This window comes from Pollicipes pollicipes, unplaced genomic scaffold (genome assembly GCF_011947565.3).
Source record: "Pollicipes pollicipes isolate AB1234 unplaced genomic scaffold, Ppol_2.1 Scaffold_4740;HRSCAF=5597_pilon_pilon_pilon, whole genome shotgun sequence".
Taxonomy (NCBI): Eukaryota; Metazoa; Arthropoda; class Thecostraca; order Pollicipedomorpha; family Pollicipedidae; genus Pollicipes; species Pollicipes pollicipes.
The window spans coordinates 7,555,417-7,580,936 of NW_023596545.1; the positions used below are offsets into that span (position 1 = coordinate 7,555,417).

The following is a 25,520-nucleotide window of genomic DNA, read 5'->3' on the forward strand; positions in this document are numbered from 1 at the left end:
TGCCGCCAGTCTCCCGAGTCCTCCCACAAAACGCCCACTCGCTCCCTGACCGCAGCGGCGCCACCTCCAGCGCGCAGAGTTACCTCGTAAAAATCGCGCGCCGCCGCTCACCTCACCCATCGATCGACGGCTGCGTCACGGCGCTTGTGCGCCAGACGGACGGTCGCCATGGCAACGCGCAGCGGCCGTCTGCAGGCGGAGCAGCAGCGGCGCGGGCGGCGGGGCGGCAGCCGGCGGTCGGGTGCCGGGAGGGGCGGAGGCGGTGCGGTGCCAGTGGTGGTGAGCCGCACCCCCGCCCCAGGCCATGGGCTGCGCGCTCTCGGCCGAGGAGCGCGCCGCGATGGCGCGCAGCAAGCAGATCGAGAAGAACCTGAAGGAGGACGGCATGCAGGCGGCGAAGGACATCAAGCTGTTGCTCCTGGGTGAGTGGGCGGGGCAGCGCGGGTCGATACACGGGCCGTGTAGTGTGCCGGCTGCGGGGCTATAAACATGCGCTTGGCTGCAGGCGGGCCGGGTCCCGCTGGTCGTCATTTGCGCCCAGTCATAACAGTTTGGGCGACCGAATGGGCGTCGTGGGCGGCCCCAGTGGCGTTCATGGGCACACGTGGGCTGCGCTGGCGCTCTCTCCTCGCTCCCCCTCCCCCGCATGCCACATTCCGCCCACAGGCCCTCCCGAAAAGGTCTTTGGGACAGGCAGCAGCCAACTTTGGTCTCGCCGCGGATTTAAGATCAGGCTGAAATGTGAGAGCGGTTCATGCATTTTGTCGGGTGATAAATGACGACGTTCGAAAAGGTTTCTACGGTGGAATGATTAACGAATAAGCTCTAAACTAACCAATGACTACTGAGAGGACGACAGAGAATTGATGAACGGTTATAAGGGAAGCTGACAAGAAGTGCCACGATGAGGTGCGTTAAGACATGCAAAAGATGGGGAACTCCATGTCGAGGATATTCTATTCATTCTTCGGTAAAGGCTCATGTCGACTTTCAAAAGCTATTCGGGGCCATAAGCCTCGATTCCTCCGTTCCCGCTACAAGAGCGCCTGATGGATGGGCCAAAATATCAGTCGGTGTGCGTTTGGTCGGTTGATAGGCACCGTAAAAGCGAAAAGCGACACGTTTACATGCTAAAAAGACAAACGGCACGTGACGAAATGGCAAAAAGACAGGTCAAAAAAGGGCTGTCCAGGAGCACGCCAAATGCCGCACATCAATGAGGCGCTTCGTGCAAGACAACCACGGAGACAACTAAAGCCACGCCACCGCTACGGGCCTGCATTGAGATGGCTCCCACGGCTACCTGCCCCCAGTTCTAGCGTTGTCGGTTTGCTGCCCGCGTGCGTGTGCATATGTGCCGCAAACCAACGCCATCTTTATCATTACATCTGTAGCTGTGCATCTTCCAGTAAAAAGGTTACGAATCCAAGACGCGTGGGTGTGTCGCGTGCGTTCATCAATGACGCATGGAAAACACACTGTCCATAATCGGGTCATCAACCATTCGTGAACACAGCTGAAGTAAGCCAGTTGTCGACATCCGACTTATGTCGTACTCAAGGCTCGAGTCCGTTGAATTTATCACGTATATATGAAAATTTTTGATATGTTCTCTACGGTGCTTTCCGTAGATACGCCAGCACACGCAAAAGTTGTTGGCATGAAAGTTTGTTCTACTCGTAGATTGTCTTTTCACATATCCAATGACGGAACTGCGCCTATCTGTTGAGAGGCATGGGCTTTAGGAGTCACTGTAACGCGTCAAGAGGGTGGGTGATCTTCATTTCTTTTATCTGACCCTCATGAAATCAGGAGGCTCTACTTCAACGGATAATCAAGATTGCTTAAATGTGTTCTGAAATAAGGGCTTGACATGGCCTTCCAAGGCGGTGCATGTGGCCACAAGTCACAAAAACCGCTGTTCTGAAACGTCGAACACCCTTTTGATATGCCGTGATAATAATGGCGTATTCGCTTGAACAATGTTTCCTAGTTAAAAGGTCGGTTATATGCATCACACAATCACATAATGCGGTAAAACCTGAGGCTTTAACCCCTTCTTATCACACTAGGCACTGGGCCCCGCAAAGACACGTCTAAATAACTTCCACGCTAGCAGCAGCGGCTTGTAATTCAAGAAGGCGGTTTTCATTTCGAACAGATATCATACTACCGAAATGTCGTCCCTTTTGACTTTTGTCTTCTTTCGTAACACCACCGACTGAAACACCGTCACAAAGAAAACATCGTTGCCGCCACCTCGTCCCCTGCTACCCTCAGAACTCGCCCCCTGCTATCCTTATGCTGAGAGCAAAAAGTAACAAAATTATTCTAGCGTTAAGAGCAGGTTCTAGCAAAGAATAAAGACATTTGACTGATCCGAAGAGTATGCCACAACTTCCGAATGATCGAGCCACAAAAAATGACCAAAAATTACGCTATGTAACCCAGCCCCGTCATGTGATGAATGTTTAGCACCAAAAGGTATGAATACGTTGCTGCACTCTGTTAACAACACTGGTGGTCACGACAGGTATCCGCAGCAATGTAAGTGGATTCACGGAAATCACCAGAGCATCAATAAGTGTATCGAAAGCCGAAGAGCGACAGCATGTGGAACCATCGTTCGGGCTATTGTCCTCGTCTAGTGTGTTAGTCTCTACACAACTCTTCGGCCGCTGCCAGGTGTTGTGTAGTCCTTAGAATGACTGAATGATGTTTGGCTCTTGGCTATATCCCTGGAAAATGGGACACATGCTCCGTAAAATTGTAGCCGAAGGGCAATTGATGGCTAGCTTGATTGACTTTGGACCAAGCGGATCTTATTCCATACAATTGTTTCTTCCGCACGTTGCGATGATTTGCTTTTCACTACAGCATTCTGTAGTGAAGGTTAAGCTATAAAGGCGAAGTTAAATCACCTGCAAGTGACATGCAATGTCCCAAAAGGCATCCGCCATCTTTACCCTTCGCGATTTCATTCGCAAAGCACCAGCCGCCGGCATCCTAACTGTCATCGTTCACGTTAAAATGCCAAGCGTTTGGTCGTCGCCTGCATGCAGACGCGATTCATGTGGCGGGGGGGGGGGGGGGGGATGTGCCAGCGACCGCAGTGGTGCGGCTTGCCGACCGGGCTCGCCGGCTCCAGCACCGGTCCCCACTTGGATCCGGGTCCGGGTAGCGGCGCGCGGAGCCTCCTGCGGTGGTGCCGGCCTGAAGTCTGGCGTTGATGCAGGTGCCAGTGTCAGCGCGGGGGAACCACCCGCCTTTTGATCGCCGGAAGCCGCGGGACTGGGCGGGAGAGGTTGGGGCCGTGGCCAATAGCTGCTGTCCAAGCAGTGGTCGACTCCCCGCAGTGGCCGCAGTGACTGAGACCTGACAGCCCTATCGGCGAACGAGAGCTGACAGTCACGGGGGAGACGGAGACCGCGAGAGGTCCCGCCCGCGAGCGGGCCGTGGCGTGGGAGAGACGGAGACCAGTCAGCCCCGGCCGCGAGCGTGGCGTAACGCGGGAGAGACGGAGACCAGTCGGTCCCGGCCGCGAGCGTGACGTAACGCGGGAGAGACGGAGACCAGTCAGCCCCGGCCGCGAGCGTGGCGTAACGCGGGAGAGACGGAGACCAGTCAGCCCCGGCCGCGAGCGTGACTTAACGCGGGAGAGACGGAGATCAGTCGGTCGCGACCGCGAGCGTGGCGTAACGCGGGAGAGACGGAGACCAGTTAGTCCGCCACCGAGCGATGTGCCTTGACCCCGCGTGCTAACACCGCGCCAGAAATAGCCGCCCGGCGACTGGATACCGGACAGCCGGTGGTGACACCGGGGGAGCACTGCTCGGAAGCACCGAGCCAGCAGCAGTCCGGCGCCTCCGACGTCACCTTAATGAGGTCCCGGGCAGGGGGCGCGGCGTGGCGACCTGGCCGTGGCGAGATGGAGCTCCGGCGCATCGTCCGTCGGGTCTAGTGCTTTCAGTCGATGGCGCTCCCAGCTATATCTGGCTTGAGATGTGCATGCAATGTGGCTGTGGAAGGTGCGCAATTGGTGTATGGTCGTTTGGGGTTGTAAGGGGGCGTGACATTGGGGAAAGCAATAGTTTCCCGCTGAGGCCGGGGTGAACACGGTAATCTTTTACATTTAACGTCTTATTGGTCACAGATTCTGTGTGCGTCATCTGGAAATCAGCTATCGGAGCGCTACACAACGGTAATCGTTGGCTGCTCCGTATAAAACTGATTTAACTGTCGCCCATCGACTGAAAGCACGAGCCCCACCGCGCTGTAAGTTATTGATTTTCCCATGTGTCTCGGCACCAGATATTCCCTATGAGTAGTGGTCGGTAAACACGTCCGTATTTGACCGGCGCTGGCTGGCGACAGGTCAGTGAGCCAGAACACTTGAGAGCACAGCTATCCACCTCGGCAAGTTGTCAGCTAACGCCGCCGTGCAGCCAGCTGCACAGTTCTGACTAGGGACTGCCGCGGCTAACGGAGCGTGAGCGCCGTCACGCCCAGCAGAGTTCGCGCGGGGCAGTGCCCCTGGGCTGAGCTGCGATGAGCTGACGCCCGAGCGGCTGGGCTGAGATCGCAGCACCCGAGCGGCTGGGCTGAGCTGTGACGAGATGCGGCTGACGTCCGAGCGGCTGGGCTGAGATCGCGGCACCCGAGCGGCTGCGGTGAGATCGCGGCACCCGAGCAGCTGGGCTGAGATCGCGGCACCCGAGCAGCTGGACTGAGATCGCGGCACCTTAGCAGCTGGGCTGACCTGCGACGAGAGGCAGATGACACCCGAGCGGCTGGGCTGAGATCGCGGCACCCGAGCGGCTGGGCTGAGATCGCGACACCCGAGCAGCTGGGCTGAGATCGCGGCACCTGAGCAGCTGGGCTGAGCTGTGACGACAGGCGGTTGACGCCCGAGCGGCTGGGCTGAGATCGCGGCACCCGAGCAGCTGGGCTGAGCTGCGACGAGGGGCGGCTGGCGCCCGAGCGGCAGGACTGAGAACGTGGCACCCGAGCAGCTGGGCGGAGCTGCGACGAGAGGCGGCTGATGCCCGAGCGGATGGACTGAGATCGCGGCACCCAAGCGGCCGGGCTGAGATCGCGGCACCCGAGCAGCTGGGCTGAGCTGCGACGAGACGCTGCTGACGCCCGAGCGGCTGGGGTGAGATCGCAGCACCCGAGCAGCCAGGCTGAGATCGCGGCACCCGAGCAGCTGGGCTGAGCTGCGACGAGGGGCGGCTAACACCTGAGCGGCTGGGGTGAGGTCGCGACACCCGAGCGGCTGAGCTGAGATCGCGGCACCCGAGCAGCTGGGCTGAGCTGCGGCGAGGGGTGGCTGACGTCCGAGCGGCAGGACTGAGAACGCGGCACCCGAGCAGCTGGGCGGAGATGCGACGAGGGGCGGCTGACGCCCGAGCGGCTGGACTGAGATCGCGGCACCCAAGCGCCCGGGCTGAGATCGCGGCACCCGAGCAGCTGGGCCGAGCCGTGACGACAGGCGGCTGACGCCCGAGCGGCTGGACTGATATCGCGGCACCTGAGCAGCTGGGCTGAACTGCGACGAGAGGCGGCTGACGCCTGAGCGGCTGGGGTGAGGTCGCGGCACCCGAGCGGTCGAGCTGAGATCGCGGCACCCGAGCAGCTGGGGTGAGCTGTGACGAGAGGCGGCTGACGCCTGAGCGGCTGGGGTGAGGTCGCGGCACCCGAGCGGTCGAGCTGAGATCGCGGCACCCGAGCAGCTGGGGTGAGCTGCGACGAGGGGCGGCTGACGCCCGAGCGGCAGGACTGAGAACGCGGCACCCGAGCAGCTGGGCGGAGCTGCGGCGAGGGGCGGCTGACGCCCGAGCGGCTGGACTGAGATCGCGGCACCCAAGCGGCCGGGCTGAGATCGCGGCACCCGAGCAGCTGGGCTGAGCTGTGACGAGACGCTGCTGACGCCCGAGCGGCTGGGGTGAGATTGCGACACCCGAGCAGCCAGACTGAGATCGCGGCACATGAGCAGCTGGGCTGAGCTGCGACGAGGGGCGGCTGACGCCTGAGCGGCTGGACTGAGATCGCGGCACCTGAGCAGCTGGGCTGAGCTGTGACGAGATGCGGCTGACGCCCGAGCGGCCGGGCTGAGATCGCGGCACCTGAGCAGCTTGGCTGCGACGAGGGGCGGCTAACGCCCGAGCGGCTGGGGTGAGATCGCGGCACCCGATCGGCTGGGCTGAGATCGCGGCACCCGAGCAGCTGGGCTGAGCTGTGGCGAGATGCGGCTGACGCCCGAGCGGCTGGACTGAGATCGCAGCACCCGAGCGGCTGGACTGAGATCGCGGCACCCGAGCAGCTGGGCTGAGCTGCGACGAGGGGCGGCTGACGCCCGAGCGGCTGGACTGAGATCGCGGCACCCGAGCAGCTGGGTTGATATCGCCATCGGAGCTTGACGCCTGGCAGTGGGTCATCGGATACGAACCAGCGGCGAGCGGGCCATTCCGGGTCTCTGAGTCACCTGGCGTTGGGTTTTGCAGGCCTAACCCACGAGCAGGAATCGTGCTCTCTGCGTTTCAAGGGCTGGTGGCGAGCATAAATTGTCACAGTAGGTCTATTTCAGTGTAACTGATTCCACAGTAGGCGGCAGTTGCTGCCCTGGTAGCGGCTCGAGGTATCACTGCCATAGTTCGAAACGTCATGACGGACGCAATCCATACCCCGATCTATTTTCAAGAAATGACGGATAGATGCCGCTGCGGTAACCCTTGCGATGACTGCTCCAGTCTGATGCTACGCCAAATCGGGCGGTAGGTGGTAGCATCTTATCTTGACTTGATCGCGTCGCCTAGGGGCTTAGTCATAATGAAGGTGAGAACTACTGACATGATCAGAAATAAGACCAAGACGGACTAAACAGGCCATTTTGTCTGCATGACTGTAGATACCAAGCCAGCAAACACTTCACATATACTCCTCGCGACTCTGCTGGCGTCGTCAGGGGACAGAACCCGACACCGCGTCCATAGCGGCAGGTGCGGCAGCATCCCACTCGGACCCCGGCGCCAGCATCACGCCGGTCGAACCTCTCAGCGCACCCGGGTCGGCTTCCTGTCCGCGTCCGCTGGAGCGGCGGCGAGCTTCCGGCCGTGCGCGGCGTCCGGCGTCGGGCAGCCGACCGCCGTCGGACGCGTCCCCTATCAGCGGATACGCGTCCCCTATCGCCGCTCGCCCGACCACCGTTCCGGCGATCGGTCTGCGGCGCCGGCGGACGGCAGAGCGGGAAGTGGGCGGCAGAGCGGGGGGTGAGCGACAGAGCGGGAAGCAGGCGTCAGGGCGAGGAGCGGGCGTCAGGGCGGGGAGCAGGTGTCAGGGCGGGGAGCGGGCGTTAGGGCGAGGAGCGGACGGCACGGCGGGGAGCGGACGACAGGGCGGGGAGCGGGCGTCAGGGCGGGGAGCGGACGGCACGGCGGGGAGCGGACGGCACGGCGGGGAGCGGACGACAGGGCGGGGGGCGGACGGCAGGGCGGGAGCCTATGGCAGAGCGGGGAACAATCGTCAGAGCGGGGAGCGGGCGTCAGGGCGGGGAGCGGGCGTTAGAGCGGGGAGCAGACGCCAGAGCGAGGAGTAAGCGATAGAGCAGGGGAGCGGGCGTCAGAGCGGGGAGCGGACGTCAGGGTGGGGGCCCACGACAGAGCGGGGAGCAAGCGTCAGAGCGGGGAGTGGACGCCAGGGCGGGTAGCAGGCGGCAGAGCGGGGGAGGCCGCAGCAAGGAGTGGGTGACAGAGCCACGCAGGGCAGAGCAGGGAGTGGCAAATACGACGAGAGCACACACATAGTTAATGGGGCTGCAACACGCAAGTGGGTAAACGCCGTGGAGTGAAAACACGAGCACGGAACTAATCAATGATAGCTACGACGGCAGCCATTCATAAGGACGTGGGCAAACAGGCTCATTAATGACAACATCAAAAGAGGTCGCGTGGGAAGGCAGTAAGACCGTAAGAGAGATGCGATCAGGCAGGGGGATTAGGGGGAGAGATCTTCTGAGAAAAGACCAGAGATTGTTGAGGCAAATCCGGCCGGCCGAGTGTTCCTTCGGAGTTTGCTCAGAGTCTGAGTGAGCCTTGTAAATTTCACGAGCGCTTCAGTCACTAGGCTCAATTTGCCTCTGAGCGCTCTCGTCGAGCGTCGTTGCGCTGCTGGAAAGGCAGGAGGAGATTGGGCCAGCGTTAATCGCCTGAGGCTACAACTGGCCGCGGAACTTATGCAACATGCTGCAGGGCTTGCTCCTCTTGTTGGGTCGGCGAATGTTGTGCATGTTTAGCGTGTGGGATACTAGAGCCACTGTGAAGTGTTGTGCTGAAAGTCATCGATTTTGGATGTGCACCTGGAGTAGCTGGTTAAGAAGATATCGGGAAATGATATGTGCGACGTTTCAATGCAGTCTTCATGGTCAGAAATTACAGAAAATGTTAGGTAAAAATTACGATACAAAACTTAGGGCGTGCGAAAGACAGAAAATGTTCTGAACCTGTGCATGTTCTATCAACAAAACGATACCAAAGAACAAATTCGATCTCCCACATCGTTACAACAGATACACGACACTACCAAGAGGCGCTCCAAACAGAGATGGCTAAGGCAAAAGGTCTCCGTGGCCCTCACCTAGAAGAAGATTAAATTACGGAAACCAAAACCATCAATGAAGTCATTTGAGCCTCTTCATGCCAAGACCCAACACACGATACCTTGTTAAGGGCTGTCCGGAACACAGTCAGTCAGGCAGAAAAGTGCTGTGACCCGCATCGGCTACAAGGTAAAAAGCTACATGTTGCAACACACCAGTGCTGAAGCCCGGTTGGCGGGCTGCTGCACGTCCCAAGACCTGATTGACACGCCCTTCCTAACCTTATCCTCGGTACGGGTCATCCAGACTTGCCTCAGCTGTATTTGTATTTCGAGTGGCCCTTAGCACAGTATGGTGTATCACATATTAGAATGGTAGACCCGAAGCGATTGAATCCACGTTCACGTTAAAGGGAGTGTTCCACATTTCTGTCAGGCTTTGAACTGAAATAGCCATCTTGAAGATCGTTTGGTGTAGTTTACAGACCTGCCCTTCTTGAAGCCTGAAGCAAACTAGTTTCTGAGCTACGCGTCAACGAAGATGGGAAGGCTATTTCGGGGAGAGCATTTCAAGGTCACCTTGGCATTTGACGTCATGATAACGTCATTCAGATCCTGCCATTCCATAAGCCATGTGGCGTTGGAGACCAATGCAAATTATAATGGTCAAGTCATTTATTCCGGCGTTTGTGAGTGCAATTTCCAAATGTAACGGCCGTTAGTTGGCTTTCAATCAATGTTATACACGGTACGATGACGTTATCGAACAATGGCGCATCGAGGAGCATATGTACTAAACAGACATTTTGTTGTCTAGAGCAGTATCTTTCTCTTAAGAATATTAACGACAGTAGTACGTGAGATTGCTTCATCATATTTAATGCTTAAAACAGTAATAATAGGTTTATTCCACGGAGAAAAACTAGGAGAACGGATATATATATATATATATATATATATATATATATATATCCGCTCTCCTAGTTTTTCTCCGTGGAATAAACCTATTATTACTGCTTTAAGCATTAAATATGATGAAGCAATATATATATATATATATATATATATATATATATATCCGTTCTCCTAGTTTTTCTCCGTGGAATAAACCTATTATTGCTGCTTTAAGCATTAAATATGATGAAGCAATCTCACGTACTACTGTCGTTAATATTCTTAAGAGAAAGATACTGCTCTAGACAACAAAATGTCTGTTTAGCACATATGCTCCTCGATGCGCCATTGTTCGATAACGTCATCGTACCGCGCATAACATTGGTTGAAAGTGTGAGGTGTGAGGAAGATCTTGAGGAGGCAGAGGGCTCTTCCCTTATCGACCGAGCGCCCGTAAGGCTTCCGGGATTCACTGAAAGAGAATGTTTCACATTTGAATGTGTTGAATTAAGCATTAGATGCGTAAGTTATTCGGTGCATTTACATATACATATATATATATATATATATATATATATATATATATATATATATATATATATATGCATATACATATATATATATATATATATATACATATAAATATATATATATATATATATATATATATATATATATATATGTAAATGCACCGAATAACTTACGCATCTAATGCTTAATTCAATACATTCAAATGTGAAACATTCCCTTTCAGTGAATCTCGGAAGCCTTACGGGCGCTCGGTCGATAAGGGAAGAGCCCTCTGCCTCCTCAAGATCTTCCTCACACCGTAGAGATGAAACGAGACCTCACTGAGAGTCCCGCACGTGACTGGCTTCCCCGGGCCAGAAATGAGCCGGAAAGGCTAGCACATTCCTCTCCCGAGCCGTCCTTTTTCCGCGCAGCTTGAGGCTTCGCGGCTTGAATTGTACCGTGCAGTCTTCCCCGTGGAGCATGGGTGAGGGCGGAGCAGCGGTGCCCGGAGCGTGGTCCGCGCGGGCCGTCCGGGTCCCCCGAGGGGCATGGGGGAGGCACCAGGAGTCTGGACACATGGAGAACCACCAGCCGCGGTGTGTGATGGCGCGGGCTGTCGAGCCCTCCTGAGGGGCATGGGGGAGGCGCCAGGAGTCTGGACACGTGGAGAATCACCAGCCGCGGCGTGTGATGACGCGGGCTGTCGAGGCCTCCTGAGGGGCATGGGGGAGGCACCAGGAGTCTGGACACGTGGAGAACCACCAGCCGCGGTGTGTGATGGCGCGGGCTGTCGGGGCCTCCTGAAGGGCATGGGGAGGCACCAGGAGTCTGGACACGTGGAGAACCACCAGCCGCGGTGTGTGATGGCGCGGGCTGTCCGGGTCTCCTGAGGGGCATGGGGAGGCACCAGGAGTCTGGACACCACTACCAGCCGCGGTGTGTGATGACGCGGACTGTTCGCTGTTACAGAGCCCACGTGTCACCAGTGTCAACGCTGCCCTGTGATTGCTCGGTGACCAGCCAAGACGTGCATGTCGCAAAACGTGCTTGAATAGGTTGCACGTGAATCATTGAGCTGAGGAACTATGACGCTCTCAGCCACAGTCTGCGTATTGTTTACTACAAACGTCTGTCATACCCTGCTGTTTTTCTTCTAGGTGCTGGAGAATCCGGAAAAAGTACCATCGTTAAACAGATGAAGTAAGTTTCCACAAGCAAAATATTTCAGTTTAACCACCAATCTTTTTTCTGTAAAGGTTTGTTTTCTCTTTGACGCTGTGCTCTATTGTGCGTCGGATGCTGTGACTTACGCTGTGCAATCGCCGTGTGTGTTGTCACTGGCACAGCCATCACACACCATTATGTAATTCATCTGACTGCATCTAATGCCGCTGTATCAAATGAGCATCGGAAGACACGATGATGCAGCCTGGACAATTTATCAAATACGTCAGTCTATGATTTGAGCTCATTTGGAAAGTACAAGCAGTCTGGAATACTTGTCTCAGAAATTTCCGATTTTACTGTGGGTCGCTCAGGCTATATCCGATGTGTGTTGCGGCTAAATATTTTTGTTCAAACATGTGTAATGTGTAATCCTTGAATCAGCACCGCTCAGACCCATGTCCACAACACCAAACATTTACCAGACCGGCCTGAAACTCCACCACAGATGCGCTCTGGCCGCTCACTTCCCCCATTCTCAAACCTCCCAGGTTTAATGCTGACAGGGGAAGGGTAGCAGGGGCGCGGGAACTAAGGGTACCAGGAGAGGGGCAAACCGGCTCAATTGGGGTTGGCTAGAGGGGAAATCACCAAAAGATCCATCGTCTGCCTCCCCCCCCCCCCTCCCCCTACACCAACGAGGAAAGACTTCCGGTGCGCCTCCGGTTGGTATACGCCCTTGTGAGTTCAAGGTTGAACGTTGCAGGTTAAAATGAGAGATTTTAGATAAAGTAATTGTTCCGGACAAGATTTTATAAAGCATATAAGTCCAAAGTTTTCTCAGCTCGACCATCAAATTGGAGTCGATTTGAAGTTTCCCGCTAATTGATTTCAGCCACAAAGATTTTGATGTTTCTTGAGTAACCAGTTCGCAAAGAACAGCTCGACCTTAAATTGTGTCATCGATTCGATGACCTGTGAAGTTCGAGAGATCAGTTTTAACCTAGGCCCCTGGTCAGTGGCTGTAACGACCTTTCAGTAAACAATTATGCACACAGGCTAAAGAGTAACGCCTACAAGTCTGAAGTAAGAAAACCGACTGGCTACCCTCTATACAGCTTATATCATGACTGAAATGCAACCAACGTCACTGGCCTACGATGACTTGACAATTTCACTTGCATGCCAGGTAGCAGCAATAGTGACAGAAAGAGCCGAGAACACAGAGAATAACTAGACTAGGACGCATTACATGTTACCAATGATATATTGCGCAACGTGTGTAGTAACGTAATATCTTGTATGGATGCCAATATCTCTCCCACGCAATGCAGTTTGGGATTTTTTGGTGATAATAGTTCTGAGCCAATAAGCATTGGAATGTTCTATTGAAACCGTCTTATTTTTGGTTACTCCTGGCTTTGGCCGGTGGACTTTACATTGGTAATGCGTGACAGTTATTGGGGATCTGGTACAAGTGTGAGTCGGTACAAATTGTTGCAAATTGGTCGCGGTAGCGGGTTTCATCAATATTTGGGTGAACCACAGGTAGACAGCGGAAGTTCGTACGGTCTTGAGCAAAGGCTTTCTGGTTCTGAATGTTTTCATATGTCTATGTAATGATAACTAGGCTAGCCTTCGCTCGAACATAAAAACATACATATTCGTAACATTTTCGACGAGTGTCCTCATAAATTTTCCACGTGTTCTGTGTTCAAGATTATCTCCCACCTTCAAAAAGCCACGGACTTTATTTACCAAGCATTTGATTCTATATCGAAGCTTTTATTTAACCCCATTCAAATATCTCAAAGACATTCAAACATTCAACTATTTTATGCCCCAGTCGCCATTGAAAACAGCTTAGGCGTAGAACTAGCAGTATGTGCATATCCGAGTTGCGAAGTGCTCACCAATGTAAATCCATATAACTAGTTATTGCAAAAACGACAACAAAGCTATCACGAACCGAGCACTTAACCAGCAACTCTTAACAGCGTCACCCCGTCACTGAGGTACGCCACTTCGTCTGGCTTTGGTGACGTTTCATGTAATGCCGGGTAGTTGTGATCTTTGTGCAGAGGTGGAAGAAATGGATTTGAGGGGCCACGTCTGTGGTACATACCCCAAGAAATCAGTGTCCCCGCGAAATAACGTGACTTGAAAAATCAGAGCTGTGAAAACTTGACCGTCAAAATTCGATCTACCCAAACCAGTGTCCTAGAATTGCCGACTTTGGGTGTAAAGCAACAACCCATGAGGAAAAATTTTTCACTCCTTTTCCCCATATTTCATGTGAACTTTTCACTCCTGCCTGACATTGTCTAATCGCACATGCCAAACCCTATTTCCCTTTCGGAGGTTTTTAGATGTCATCCAAAACCGAGCCCACTTGAAACCACCAAGCATAAACGAGGCTCCACAGAACCTAGACACCTATGGCTATGTCCTGCCTGCACAGAGCACAGAGCAAGGGCGCCAGGTACCTCCAAGCCCAAAAACCCCAGCGACCCCAGCCGCTTGCACGCATTAAGTTTGGTTTGTTTACAAAATACATTACAATCTGCAGCTGTGCGCCAAATGCAAGGTTTTCACGCATCCCCTATTTTTTGGTCTCACCACCACACCACCAAAAGCAGAGCCTGGTGCAAACACCAGCAAGACCTGGTAGAGAATTTTGCTCTGCGTACTCCTATTTTCCCGAGGAAACTTGACCACTAAACCGCATCACTCCCGACGTGCAGGGGTGAAAAGTTCAAGAAATTCTTTTAAATTAAACTTACAAGATGAATTTCACCATTTGAGTGCGTGTATTAACAGATTTTAAGTCAAATCAGCTGATTACAAAATTTTGCGAGAAAATACTGGTCTTTACATTTATTTATCTACTTTTGTTTTTCTTGGTATCATGCCAGTGTGCTACCACTTTATTCTTCCTTCCTTTTCGATTGTCTTTAGAGGTACCATCTGCTGCTTAAAATTTTGAACAATTTCTCTGCAAGATCCTCAAACTGCAAACTTGTGCGTATTTCATACATAAATTGGATTAATTCGCAAGCCGCCCGAGCATGTTTGATATGCACCCAAACGTGCACAATTCACAGGGAATGAAGGAGACAATTTGAATCACGGAACTTATTTTTACCGCCATTTCCCCCCCCCCCCCCCCCACTTAAACCTTTGGTTAAACGTTTTTTTGGTTCATGACGGTGCTCAATAATGATAAATCCAGGCCTTTCGAGTGTCTGACTTACCAGTCTACCTTGCAAGGCTATGATAATGCTGCCAAATGGAGCCTTGGGACAGACGTGGCGCAACTAATACAGAAGTGTTTGATGGCGAAATTGTGCTCTCTGGAGATGTTTATCATGCGCACCTCTTACTTATTTCGCATTTTTATCTGGAAGGCTGGTGGGCATCATTGATATTTATATTTGGGGGGTGAATCGGATGACTCTGTCTGCCAGCAGACCATGCAAAAGGTACTTAATTTTTGTTTTTTATGGAGCAGGAAGAAGCCAGTAAGTCTCCTGCGGACCAAGTATTTGCTTACCTTATTTGCTTTCAACACATGATTGGTAACAAGAATTAACCATTTTCTGTTTTAATGCATCGAGTTTTACCATAAGACAAATTATGATGCCACAAGGCATGCAATGGGCTTATTTTGTTCCATATTCTTGGTTATTTGCCCAAAATTTCTTAAGGTGGTCCCTCATGGCTGCTTTAACCAGATGTTTTCTAGGGTTGTCATGGTTTGCTGACCAGCAAATGACTGTACTGTATATATGCACCATATTTTTAACACATGGATACTCTAAGCTGCATAGGAATTATAATATGAGTTAAATATTGGTATGTAACAAATAGTCAGACCCCCCCGTTTAAAATGTGAAGCCAACATGTCAAACTTTGTCATTAAATATGAAAAAACAAGCCCAAATGGATGCATTTGCTACAGCTGAAAAGGCAAGCAGCAATACTGGCATGGTCATCTAAATGTTATGTTATTTTTGGAGAAGAGAAATTATGTTGCGGAGCATAGCCATTATTGCATTTGACGTAGGTTCACCATGACAATCAAAATAAGCTGTTCAAAGTGATTTAAAGTGTTTTGATTTGCGTGTTGTCAACTTTGTCCGATGTCAACAAGCATACACAAATGAACTAAATAAAAATGCAAGTTGAAGCCAGCCAAAAAACTAGCTCTAAATATCATGTATTTATCACAAGTGCTGCTGTCAGCAGAAAGGTGGGTTGAGATGATGTTCATCATATGGGCTATCTAAGTTAGGTTAAGTTGGTCAAGTGCATGGCAAGTGGCAATAGGAATTGAGCAAGAATCAGTAACTCACAACTGCTGTTGTGATACAAACAGGCTATACAGGATGAGATAACGTACGGCCGCTTTAGGTTAGGCATAGGCTACTTTCATGGAAATAAGCATTGGTATTTTGTAAGAAACAGTGACAAAATTTTGTTTTCCCTGACCCCATCTTAACAGAAGCCAGAAGTATGCCTATTGTATTTGACTTGATGATGGCTGATGTGTAGGAGACCATGTTTTTTTGTGTTTTATGCTTGTTGAATTTTCTGTTGTTATTTTGTCTTTGAGTTCCTTTGCTTCGTGTTGTTTTAAAAGTGCTGTGGAAGGGAATTGAAAAGTGCAGCACCAAATTATTGGTGTTAATAATTTGCTATGTTCATAACACTGTCACAAAATTACTATGCTTTAACACGCGCCCGGTTGGTCGGCTAGATACCGTTCGCTCGGGTGGGGGGTATCAACTTGACCCCCTCCTCTGTGATCTTGGGGACTAAGAAAGCTAGAGACACCAAATTTACAGGATGTCTTGACCTATACGTGAACTCACTTAGGTTTAGGTTTCAGCTTCCTAGGTCATGACCTTCAAGTCGAATAAGGTCGAACAAGGTCAAATTCCAAGTTGGTCTCCAAAGCGTCCCCAGAACCTAGACAACTGTCTCTAAGCAAAATGTCACGAGCCCATTTGAGGTCATTGACCTTGTTTGACCCTTTGAACGCCATGGTGACTAAAATGATACAAGACTGATCTGCGTTTTGCATTTGAATAAGCGACAAAGATTACGCTAGGCAGTATGTTCCTAAAACAAAACGTTCTACCCGGTTCATCTCGGGTCAATGGCCTGTTCTGGCCTCTAAGAAGTAAATTGGAGATGTATAATGCGGTTGCTGCTGTCAATGAATTGGAAAGGAGCATCAGAAACTATCCCATACAGCAAGCCCCAGAGTAATAAATCAGGTTGGTTTTGACCTTGGTCTGATCATCATACCTAACCTTAGATCAACGTACTTTGCTCATTCAATATTTGTGGTGTTTTAGAAAGCATCTCAGAGATGTATGTCTTCGTCAAACACTCCGCTGTTGTATCAGATTGAACGATTCCTTAGAAATTGCCTTCGCTGGAACCATGGGCTGACTGTGACCTGTCAGAGGTCAACGACATTACAAGGTACATTCAAAATTTGTATGTCAGACGATCCGCTATGCAATTTTCTACAGCTATGCAAAATTTGGCGCGGCTACGCCGCGCCGTTCAGAAACCATTTGGGAAAAGCCCTCGTGGGGGGGGGGTCAATTTGCCCCCTCGCCCGAGCGCTTGTTAATGTATTCTGTATCACTTTAATGGCCCAAGATGCTAAACAACGAAATAGGTTTGTCAGGCTCCTGATATTATGTCCATGCCAACTTGAAATAGATGTCTTTGTTTGCTGAAGCATCAGTCACGAGCTCATAAGTTCCATCTTTCGTGAATTGATTTTTTCACTCCCGCACGGTCTTTTTGCGATGTAATTTTTTACTCCCACCCTAGTTCAAAAGCGATTCTAGCTCCCTGACCCAAACATTATTCCCCAAATCCGTCACTGCCCCCAGCCTCGCGCCCTCCGCTGCCGCGTTGGGCAGACTGTGCCGCCTAGCACCGGCGTCATCAGACAGCCTACCAGGGCAGGTGCGGCTCCGGGATCGTCGCGCCGACCGGTGGGGAAGGAGCGGTTGTGCACGTTCAGTGCAGCGATGTCGCATCAAGACATCCTTCCTGTCACCACGCTGTTCTTCCTGTCACCATGCTGATCTTTTTTTTCTCCTCCGAAGGCGGTGTGATGACATTGTCTGGTGGAGGGCCTTTTCCGGTAATTTATTTATGTTAATGGCTCCCATGCTGTCTGGTGCACACAAGGGACGCTGCTTTATCCGACTTATTTAGCCTGTTACCAAGCAAGGGAAATGAAAGACAACGAATACACGCCTCGAATGTCTGCTACCTATCGACGCCCTCAGCCGCCGTGGGTACCATAAACGCGCTGCAGCTCTGACCACTTTGATCGCAAATATCGCTGGTAATGCGGGAGCGTGTGAGGATGCACGGGATGGATCATTGACCGACATGGTTGCTGAGGCGTTAGCCTGGTTGTCTTGGCCAGTTGGTCTGGTGGCGTCTTGGGTGCAGCAAGCGGCAAGTGACGACTTGGCTTCACTGGCAAGGCAGAAGATAGTGCGGCAAAGATCTCAGACATTCAAATGTTCAAATATCCGGTTTGATCTGGCTTGACTGACTCTCCGGTTGCCCTCCCATTTACCAATTTTTCAGCGCCAACTTTTTCGCAACGAGCTTATTTTGCAGGAACGCCTATTTCGTCTTTGTATACACATTAGTATGTCCATTTTTCGTGTCGACCATTGGAACTTTTGTACAGCCTTCCGGTCCCCGCCTCCGTGTTGTTTTGTTTGGGGATATCCCAGTTGCCAGAATTGGCCCAATTTGAGGCCGAAATTGCGGGGATCTGTGAACGTCACCCATAACAGCAAAAAGACTGTGGTCTTCATGGGTGCTGTCTTAAGTTTCCTCTCCCATTCATTTATGAAACTCCTCCGCTGATATTATCGTGTGTCTCTTGTTATCAGCTTAAGAACTTTGATTGGATGCAGTGCTGCTGACTCATAACTTCTAATTTATCACTTGCATAATCAGTGCATTCTCACCAAAGTTGTTTTGTTATTAGTTTGGGGCTAAGCGAATGTCAGGCGGTGGCATAATCAAGCCATGCCTAAAATCCAATACAATACAGTATGCAAGCTTTAAAAGGAAATAATCACTATGGATTTAGCATGTTTCGTTTTAAAGTTTGTTTCAGTTTGAGAACATTGCAGGTTAATAGGCCGGAAAAATGGGACTGCAGCAGGGGTTGCCCCCCCCCCCTCCCCCATTGAAAGGAGGTATAGGAATTATACTCACGAACAGCGTCGTTATGATGAAATGGATGTCAATAATGATAAAACTCCTGCGGAGTCAGGAGCGGGGCAACCGAGATCTCTACGGCAGGAGGGTTCTTCCACCAACCAGTTCATTGTGTGAGTGTACTGTGGGATAATCTTAAATCATCACATTTCAAGAGTCATACCAGACTAAGCTAATTATTTAGTAAAGGGTGCCTTCCCTTACGCGGATTCTTCTCGCCCTGTTCGCAGTCTGCTTACGGTCATGGTATTCGCTGCCGGAAGTTTAAAATAAAACTGGTAGAAATGGCAACAAAGTCTTATCTGCAAGTTCGTCCTCAAGTGGAGAGGGCAGCGGGTGCCGTTAGTGCCGTGGTTAACGCGTCTGCGTTGACCATTGCACGTCTGGGAAACAGAAGTACGGGGATCGATTTTCGCGGTGCCCGCCCTTCCGGCCAAGGTGAGAGACAGTCAACGCCATGTAGCCTCAGCAGGTGGGTGCGTCGTTAAGCCCCAACGACACAAATCGAGAGGTTATAATATAATTTTGGCGGCCCTCACCTGTGCTCTCGTACCTTTTTCAGAATTATTCACGAGAGCGGGTTCACCGCGGAGGACTTCAAGCAGTATCGTCCAGTGGTCTATAGCAATACCATCCAGTCACTCGTGGCGATCCTGAGAGCTATGACCAACCTGGGCATCCAATTCGCCAACAACGAGCGAGAGGTAAGACGAAGTCTCGGCGAGGGTCGATGTAATCTTCGACGGTCTGTGGTCCCCCGCATTTCCAGGCCTAAGACGGCGACGGAAATTCCCACGCACGCACGCACGCACGCACGCACGCACGCACGCACGCACGCACGCACGCACGCACGCACGCACTGACACACTCACGCACGCACGCAAGCACGCACTCACGCACGCACGCACGCACGCACGCACACACACACACACACACACACACACACACACACACACACACACACACACACACACACACACACAGCCACAGACGTGCCAAGGCACATGGTCTCCATTCAGCTGTGCCTCCATGTGTACCATTAACAGCGGTAACGGCATTACTCGCATCGAATTATATTTTTGGAACGTGGAGTTGTATTGTGTCTATATAAGTCGTAGTCTATTCTTTAGTCAAACATATAGATGCTAGGCTCTGGGCGGGTTCTCTAACTGTGCACGTAAGACGGTGGGGAACCCAGGTTTATATCGAATGGTATCATTCGCTTCTACGAATTTGCCTCCGATGACTATCATGTCAGATGCCGCAGATTTTTGGTCGGAGATCAAAGCTATCGACTGACCCCAAACCACTTTTTGACCCCAAAACCACATTTCACCACTTTTTCGCTGCTCATATCGTGGACGTATCGGTAGGATCAGCAATTGATCAGGGGAGCGCTGGCAGCGGATTTCAGTCCCCATGACTGCGGTCTTGGGACGGCCTCGGCCACCGCGTAATCTAACAGAATTATCCGGAATATTGAAAATATATTCTCTAATTAGGGGAACGAATTGTGCCGAATGATGTAGATAAACCACGTAAATGATGATGTCTTTCTATAGCAAGGAAAACGAGTGTTGCCATTTCTTTCTGTGACTGTGATGTTATCAGTTGTCGGTGAGGTGAAGACACTTGTCAATGAAGGTATGGCCTATGATATACGGCGTATGAAACCTTTGCAAAGATGCGTTGCCGTGAACGTTTAGTCTGTCTCAAATGCGTAATTAATTGCAACTTGGTACTGGTCGCCTCCGTCCAAGGCTATCTAACGCCTCCGTCCCACTGATTGGTACAGTTTTCCTGTTCCCAATGAGCTGTTTTCGCACCCTACACCGTAAACAGCCATCTGTTCCACGAATGGGAAAGCTATTTGATTGGATTTTGGTGATAAGACGGCTCAATTGCTTTTTACACTGCGTTCCTTCATAAAAATGGGTCGAAATGCCTTGAGGGATGTCTTTTTGAAAAACCTAAGGGAGTTTGATGGTTAAACATTGCGTTGACTCCGACGAAAAAAATTCATTCTTGTGCAAAAATAATGTGTTCATTTGAAGGTCGCTGACCTGCAGCAAGCACATGGCTGGCCATGGTTGTCGGCAAAGGCAATGCTCAGGGAATGTTTCAAGCTAACGCGAGAAAGGAGGTTTGGACGAAGTTATACAACTTTGAGATGATCTTTTAGACAATTAGTCAATGAAAACTAGAATTACAACTAGTTCCATTGACACGGATGGAATAAGCGCACTGATGTTCGTCTTTGTCTGGTGTGTTAATCACCTACGTTTCGGCCAGTTCACTCCCTGGCCGTCGTCAGATGTATGGAATCCCGAAAGAACCTAGATGGTGCTCGGCTATGACATATTCATGCATCACAACCCGAATCATCTCCTTGAAATTACAGGGATTCCAACCGCTTCATGCGGCCGCCTCTAGTTTGAATCGCAGCAATTCTAAGGAGAGAAGCCGAATTGCGACGCATACATGGATGACAGTCAAGTATCATTCAGTACTGCTCAGGCCCCCACAGCACCCGCCGACGGTCGGGGAGTTAACTGGTGGAAGCGCTGTGTAACCAACACAACAGACGGCGACGGTGACCCAAATAATGGTGCCAGCTGTGATACGAATACCTTATTTGAATCATTCCTTAAAGCTGTAGTTCCGTTGGCATTGGGTCAGGTATGGAGAGCGTATCAAAGTTGAAACCAAACAGCTTTTTAACTTGACAACTTATTATGGGGTAGTCTGAGGCTCATTGATCACGAATAGACGGCTACCTTTATGCAGGCCAGGGAAGGTCACAGACCTAAGGTGACCTCGATCAACCTTTTGCTTTGAACAAATTGTTGCCTCGAGTAGTTCTTGATGCTGAATTTAAACAACAACATATATTATCGCAAAGGTGTTTTGTCATTTCGACTTTGTAAGAGGTAAATAACGTCGCCGATCTGAGGCTCTGAAAATCGGTGCACCTAGTTGCCTTCACTTGTTATGTTTTAGGGGTGGATAGATTGACCCACCCCCACACCCGAGCATGTCATATTTCACTGACCACCGGGGCGCATATTTAAAACTTTAAAAGTGTGCTGTGCAAGTGCCGAAGCCTTTACATGTAAGTCGTCTGGCCGCGCCAGCTTTCCTGCAACATGATGATACCACTCTGACTTAGGTTTCCCCATTGAATTAACATAAAAAGATGAACTGTTCAAAATGCAAAGGAACTGAAGAATGCGAGTGCGATTAAGACCAGACCCTAACGATATGGCGTCGCAGCGTTACTAGAGCGGCCAGCTCGGACGAAGAGACAGCAGGCAGTCGCATAGACCGCAGTGCAGGTCGGCATGTCCAGGGAGTACCGCGCTGCCATGTGCCAACCATGACTCCACGCTTGTCGGGGCGTCTTTGAGGACTGACATCAGATCTCAGCAGGCAGACGAGACAGAGACGTGACCATGACTCCACACTTGTTGGGATGTGTTTAAGGATTGACATCAGATCTCAGCAAGCAGACGAGATAGAGACGTGAAAATGACTCCACACTTGTTGGAATGTGTTTGAGGATTGACATCAGATCTCAGCAGGCAGACGAGACAGAGACGTGACCATGACTCCACACTTGTGTCTAGAAACATGGTAGTTTTCCTCAACTTACGCCATCCTAGGGGGAGGGCCATAGCCAGGTTGGCCACCCTTGGATTCTTCTTTCTACATCACAACTGACAACACTGACACCTTCTATGGTCTCGCTCGTCTGTCTCTCGCTCACTGATTGTATCACCAACATTGTGGTTCTGTCTGATTGCATTAGTAAAGCCGCAATGTGGTCTTATTTAGCCCATGTACAGAAGACTTGTCCACTCAAAACAATTGTGATGGAAGTCGTCACCTTTCAAATATACATCGGAACCAGCCACAGACTTTGCTGCTGGATTGGAGCAGAATTAATCGACTCGTCCCGAATTCGAATTCGAACTCTGAACTGAATTTATGATCGGAGTATGATGCACAGTCTCAGAGAGAGCAGCCGAACTTGCCTCGTCCAAAGCAGTCGAGCGCAGGTTCTGCCGATGGCTACATGGTCGTGGAGGGGAGCGTCACCTCCCGCCGGGCGGACCGCGAGCCTCACGCGGTGGCGTACACAGCCGGCGCCGCTGTCATCGGTGCCGTCGGACCGATCGGCCGGCAGATGTGTGGCTGGTGTTCGACACGGGGCGCCATCGATCCCGTTAGAGGCGATAATCCTGTGTCAGTGCAGCGCCGCTGTGGCGGGCAGCGTCGGGGCCTAACCGGCCCAGGTCGATGGCGGCCGCGTTCAGGTTAGTGAGGCGGCGGCGCAGCGAAACGTCAGGCGCGACGGCCAGGCGGCATAGGAGACGGTCGGGCGGCACAGGGGACGATCAGACGACACAGGGGACGGTCAGACGACACGGGGGACGGTCAGACGGCACAGGAGACGGCCAGGCGGCACAGGGGATGGCCAGGCGGCACAGAGACAGTCAGGCGGCACAGGAGACGGCCAGGCGGCACAGGAGACGGCCAGACTGCACAGGGGACGGTCAGACGAAACAGGGGACGGCCAGGTAGCACAGGAGACTGTCAGACGACACAGGGGACGGTCAGACGGCACAGGGGACGATCAGACGACACAGGGGACGGTCAGACGACACAGGGGACGATCAGACGACACAGGGGACGGCCAGGCGGCACAGGGGACGGTCAGACGGCACAGGGGACGATCAGACGGCACAGGGGACGATCAGACGACACAGGGGACGGCCAGGTGGCACAGGGGACGATCAGACGACACAGGGGACGGTCAGACGGCACATGAGACGGCCAGGTGGCACAGGGGACGGCCAGGCGGCAAAGGGGACGGTCAGACGGCACAGGAGACGGCCAGGCGGCACAGGGGACGGTCAGACGGCACAGGGGACGGTCAGACGGCACAGGGGACGGCCAGGCGGCACAGGGGACGGTCAGACGGCACAGGGGACGATCAGACGGCACAGGAGACGGCCAGGCGGCACAGGGGACGGTCAGACGGCACAGAGACAGTCAGGCGGCACAGGGGACGGCCAGGTGGCACAGGGGACGGCCAGGTGGCACAGGGGACGGTCAGACGGCACAGGAGACGGCCAGGCGGCACAGGGGACGGCCAGGCGGCACAGGGGACGGTCAGACGAAACAGGGGACGGCCAGGTAGCACAGGAGACTGTCAGACGACACAGGGGACGGTCAGACGGCACAGGGGATGGCCAGGCGGCACAGGAGACTGTTAGGCGGCACAGGAGACCGCTAGGTGTCACGGAAGACTGTTATGTGGCAAAAGGGACTGCTAGGCGGCACAGGGGATGGCCAGGCGGCATAGGGGATGGTCCGGTGGTAGGAAACGGTGCGGACTCATTTTGCCTCAAACTCATTTTGCCTGGCAGACAGTCGGAGCCGGCGTTGGCTGGGCACGTGTGTTCTGGAGCTGGCCTGAATTAATTGAGCATGCTATTCTCGCCACATCAACTCTGGGCAAAATTAGCATGATTTGACCACTGAGCGATGCCCATTCTGACACTGCATCAACGTATCTCATCACCCTTCACTCGCAGTTAGACCGACTCGCGCCTCGCGGCAGAAATGGCCTGAGTCCGCCAGGGTGAGTACACGTCCTGGTCGGTATCAAACGGAGACTAGGTCACACTATAGATACAGGCGCGGTCGCGCTGGGGATGGGGACCGGTCACGATGGAGGGCAGTGATCGGGTCCCGCTAATAAGGTATGGGTCGCAGTGGATAGCAGTCCTGTGTCACGAGGGAGGCAACGCCTTGTACGCCCTGGGTTACCGTTTGTGTCATGCTGGAGATATCACCTGCATGGGAGTGGGGTTCAGTGCGGCTTTCTCGTGATCAGCACCTTCCCAGTTCTAAGAGGGTCAAACCTTGTACGTTACACGCGATCAGCAGGGATTCATGCAGGACTTCGCAATATGGGCACAAACGAAAAGCTTCACTGGAAAAAGGAATAGTCCGCACGGCAAGCGTACGATATTTTTTGCATGTCGTGTAACAACATCGCATCTTTTGGACCACGGCACTATCGTACGTGTTTCACTTATTTTTTATTGCCGACTGTAGCGTGATTGTACGGGGTGTGCGCCCTCGCCCTCGCTGTCTTCCGAGCTCTACCTCTGACTGGGTGCCGGGGGGCGTCACGTGACCGCGGGTCTCCCGATTCGCCGGGGGTCAATGGTCGGCCGCTGAGGCAGCGGCAGGGACCCGACACTCGCAGGTGCCAGTCGGTTTTTGGACGAGTCCAGGCGAATACACGCTACGTTCTCTTACAAGCTATTTCGGCCGTCATGCCGGAGGCCGCCGCGGCCAGTGGCGACGCTGTGACAGCGGTTGCTGCAAGTGTCACAGCGCCGGTGATGTCGACTCTACGCCGGAGTGGACAGAGGGGCCGCGGTGACTGGTGGAGGCCCACTCGACGCGCGATTCATCCCCGAGTACGATGGCACGGCCGACGGCGTAGAGTGGTTCACGAGGGCGGCCGTGCTCTGCCGTCATCGTGGAGCAGACCTGCCCAGCATTCTGCCGGCGCGACCCACGGGTAGCGCGTTTCCCGTCTGGCTGCAGATGCCGGAGGAGATGCGCAAATCGAGTGACACCGTGCGTGACGCTCTCTATGACGCCTTTGCGATGGATCAGTTTGCCGTGTACAACGCATATACCAGCCGACGGCTGCTGCCTGGTGAGTCAACTGACGTGTTCCTGGCGGATCTCCGGCGTCTCGCAGCTCTGTGCGGTGGGGTTTCCGGAAAACGCGCTCACGTGCGCTTTTGTCGCCGGCCTGCCCGGCGAGGTACGGAGGACTGTCCGCGCTGACTCCCGGGCGGGGGCTTTGGGTCTGGCGAGCATCCTGGTGCGAGACCGGCAGTGCTGAGCGACGAACGTGCCGGTGCGGCAGCGGCAGCGGATAGAGCGCACGAAGAACAAGGAACCCAACAGGCGCGACCGGTAAGGCGACCCGTCCGGAAGTGCTGGACCTGCGGACAGACGGGTCACCTGGCAGCGGCGTGCCCAAACGG

At 52.6% G+C, this 25,520-nt stretch overlaps 1 protein-coding gene across 1 annotated transcript; it reads left to right on the forward strand.

Annotated features, from left to right (window-relative positions):
- The first annotated feature begins 241 nt into the window (after nucleotides 1–241).
- LOC119098968 (guanine nucleotide-binding protein G(o) subunit alpha-like) lies at nucleotides 242–25,453 on the forward strand. Its single transcript, XM_037222019.1, has 4 exons — nucleotides 242–422; nucleotides 11,157–11,199; nucleotides 19,004–19,145; nucleotides 25,400–25,453. Exons 1-4 carry the CDS (start codon nucleotides 305–307, stop codon nucleotides 25,451–25,453), a joined length of 357 nt encoding a protein of 118 aa, XP_037077914.1. The 5' UTR covers nucleotides 242–304.
- The last annotated feature ends 67 nt before the right edge of the window (nucleotides 25,454–25,520 follow it).